We start from the raw sequence: 2,344 nt of genomic DNA on the forward strand, positions 1-2,344 counted from the left end.
ATGAGTTCAAAGATAAACATGTAGATGATCGATGGAATCTAGCCAGCAAAGAAAAATTGTGCTTCAAGTGTTTAGGTAATCACATGTCTAAGACTTGTACACGAATAATGTCATGCGGTATTAATGGTTGTCAAAGCGACCATAATAGATTGTTACATAGGACAAGAAATAATGATAAACGTGTAGGAAATTCTAAGGTTCCCATAGAAGGGGAGAGAACAAGTACCGGGGGTCAAACAAATAAGCCTATCACGATGTTAAATCAAAGTCATTCAGTTGCCTTACGTACTATACCTATAATAGTAAGCAAAGGTTGTAAACATATGCAGGTAAATGCTTTGTTAGATGATGGTAGTACGCAAAGGTACATAAATACAGACCTGTGTGGGGAGTTGGGGCTCCATGGGGAAAGTGAAGAAATAGTTGTTAGTTTGTTGAATGGTAAAGAAGAAAGGTTTATTACAAGGCCAGTTACATTTAGCGTATCATCAGTAGACAATAGATCGAGAAAATACACACTGGATGCACTGACTACAAATAATGTAACAGGTAAATTAGAACACCCAGAGTGGAACAGAATAAGCAAAGATTGGGATCATTTGAAAGGCATAGAATTCCCAGTAATTAATACTAAAAGGCAAGTAGTGGATATATTGATAGGTGTTGACCATCCTCAGCTACACACTGCCTTAGAAGAAAGACACGGAAAGCCAGGAGAACCAATAGCCAGACGTACACCCCTTGGCTGGACTTGTGTTGGTAGGGTAAACAAGGCTTCGCGTGCTACACTACTGCATGCAAAAACATATAAAAGTAATGTATTGAGTTTACAAGAAACTGAGGAGGTTATGCGCAAGTTTTGGGAAGTAGAGAATGAAGGTTTAATTAAAAGTGACGTTAAATTGTATACTAAAGAGGAAGAGCTGGCAGTTAAGGTGGTTACAGAGTCGATGTGTAGTAATGGAGAAAGGTACCAAGTCAAGGTTCCATGGAAGGAAGATGAGAAAAAAGAAATGCCTAAAACCAACTACGAAATGGCGGAGAAGAGACTCACAAATTTAGAGAAACGTTTGAAAAAAGATACAGTCTTGGGAGCTGCATACCAAGAGGTCGTGGATAGTTATCGGGAAAAAGAGTATATAAGAAAGGTGAATCCAGAAGAAAAACATAATCTTGAACAGCAATGGTTCCTTCCACACTTTCCTGTAGTTAAGCTAGATAGAGAAACAACCAAAGTCAGGGTAGTGTATGATGCTTCTGCTTCGTATCGTGGAGTGTCACTAAATGATGTCATACATAACGGACCAAAATTACAAAATAATCTATTCGATGTGTTATTGAGATTTCGAAGAAATTCAGTAGCTGTGGTCTGTGACATATCTGAGATGTATCTACAAATAGAATTGGCTAATGAAGATAAGCAAATGTTTAGGTTTTTATGGCGAGATCTAGATGAGAGTAAAGAGCCAGAGGTATATGAATTTAACAGATTAGTATTTGGAGTTAATGTGGCGCCATTTATTTCCCAGAAGGTTGCACAAGAAAATGCTAAGTTACTTGAACGGTGGTATCCTCTAGCAGCAGAAACAGTATTAATGAGTACATATATGGATGATAGCATGGACTCAGTGAATGATGTGAAAACAGCGGTTGAGTTGTACAATCAACTAATGGAGTTATGGGGGATGGCTGGTATGAAGGCGAGAAAATGGTTATCTAATTCTAAGGAAGTTTTGGAGGCGATACCTGAAGACCAGAGAGCCAAAGAACTGAAATTAAATGAAAGTGAATTGCCATCAGTAAAAACATTAGGATTAATGTGGAAAGCTGAAAGTGATGTATTTGTTTTCAGGGGACCAGGGGGGTCTATAGAAAACATGACAAAGAGAAATATTTTAAGTAAAATTGCGACATTGTTTGATCCGCTTGGTTTTATATCACCAGTGATTATTTCTGCAAAGATAATGCTCCAGGAGCTCTGGACACTGGGAGTATCTTGGGATGAACTTGTACCACAAAATGTAGCAAACGGTGTAGCGGACTGGTTGAGTGGTTTACAAAATCTACAGAAATTAGAAGTTCCAAGATGTATAAAATTTACTGCTGACAAAGATCAAAAAATTCACACTTTCGTTGATGCTTCAAACGATGCGTATGCAGCAGTTGTATATTTAAGAAGCTCTGATGGTGAACAGAAGACAGTGCGATTGATAGCATCAAAAACCAGAGTAGCGCCACTAAAATCCATGAGCATCCCCAGATTAGAATTAATGGCAGCTATGTTAGGGCTACAACTTACTATAATGATTGTAACCATATTGAATTACGATATAAAGGAGGTCAC

The 2,344-nt window shown here is 38.1% G+C and overlaps 1 protein-coding gene across 1 annotated transcript in view; it reads left to right on the plus strand.

Moving 5' to 3' along the window:
* The first annotated feature begins 107 nt into the window (after positions 1-107).
* The window catches only part of LOC117116658, a 7,225-nt gene continuing 4,988 nt past the window's right edge, over positions 108-2,344 (plus strand). The window contains exon 1 of the mRNA XM_033260734.1: positions 108-2,228. Coding sequence (XP_033116625.1) covers positions 108-2,228 — 2,121 coding nt within the window. The remainder of the gene's footprint in view (positions 2,229-2,344) is intronic.

This window comes from Anneissia japonica, unplaced genomic scaffold (genome assembly GCF_011630105.1).
Source record: "Anneissia japonica isolate Jap-2015-1 unplaced genomic scaffold, ASM1163010v1 scaffold287932_len317664_cov166, whole genome shotgun sequence".
In the NCBI taxonomy this organism is placed as follows: domain Eukaryota; kingdom Metazoa; phylum Echinodermata; class Crinoidea; order Comatulida; family Comatulidae; genus Anneissia; species Anneissia japonica.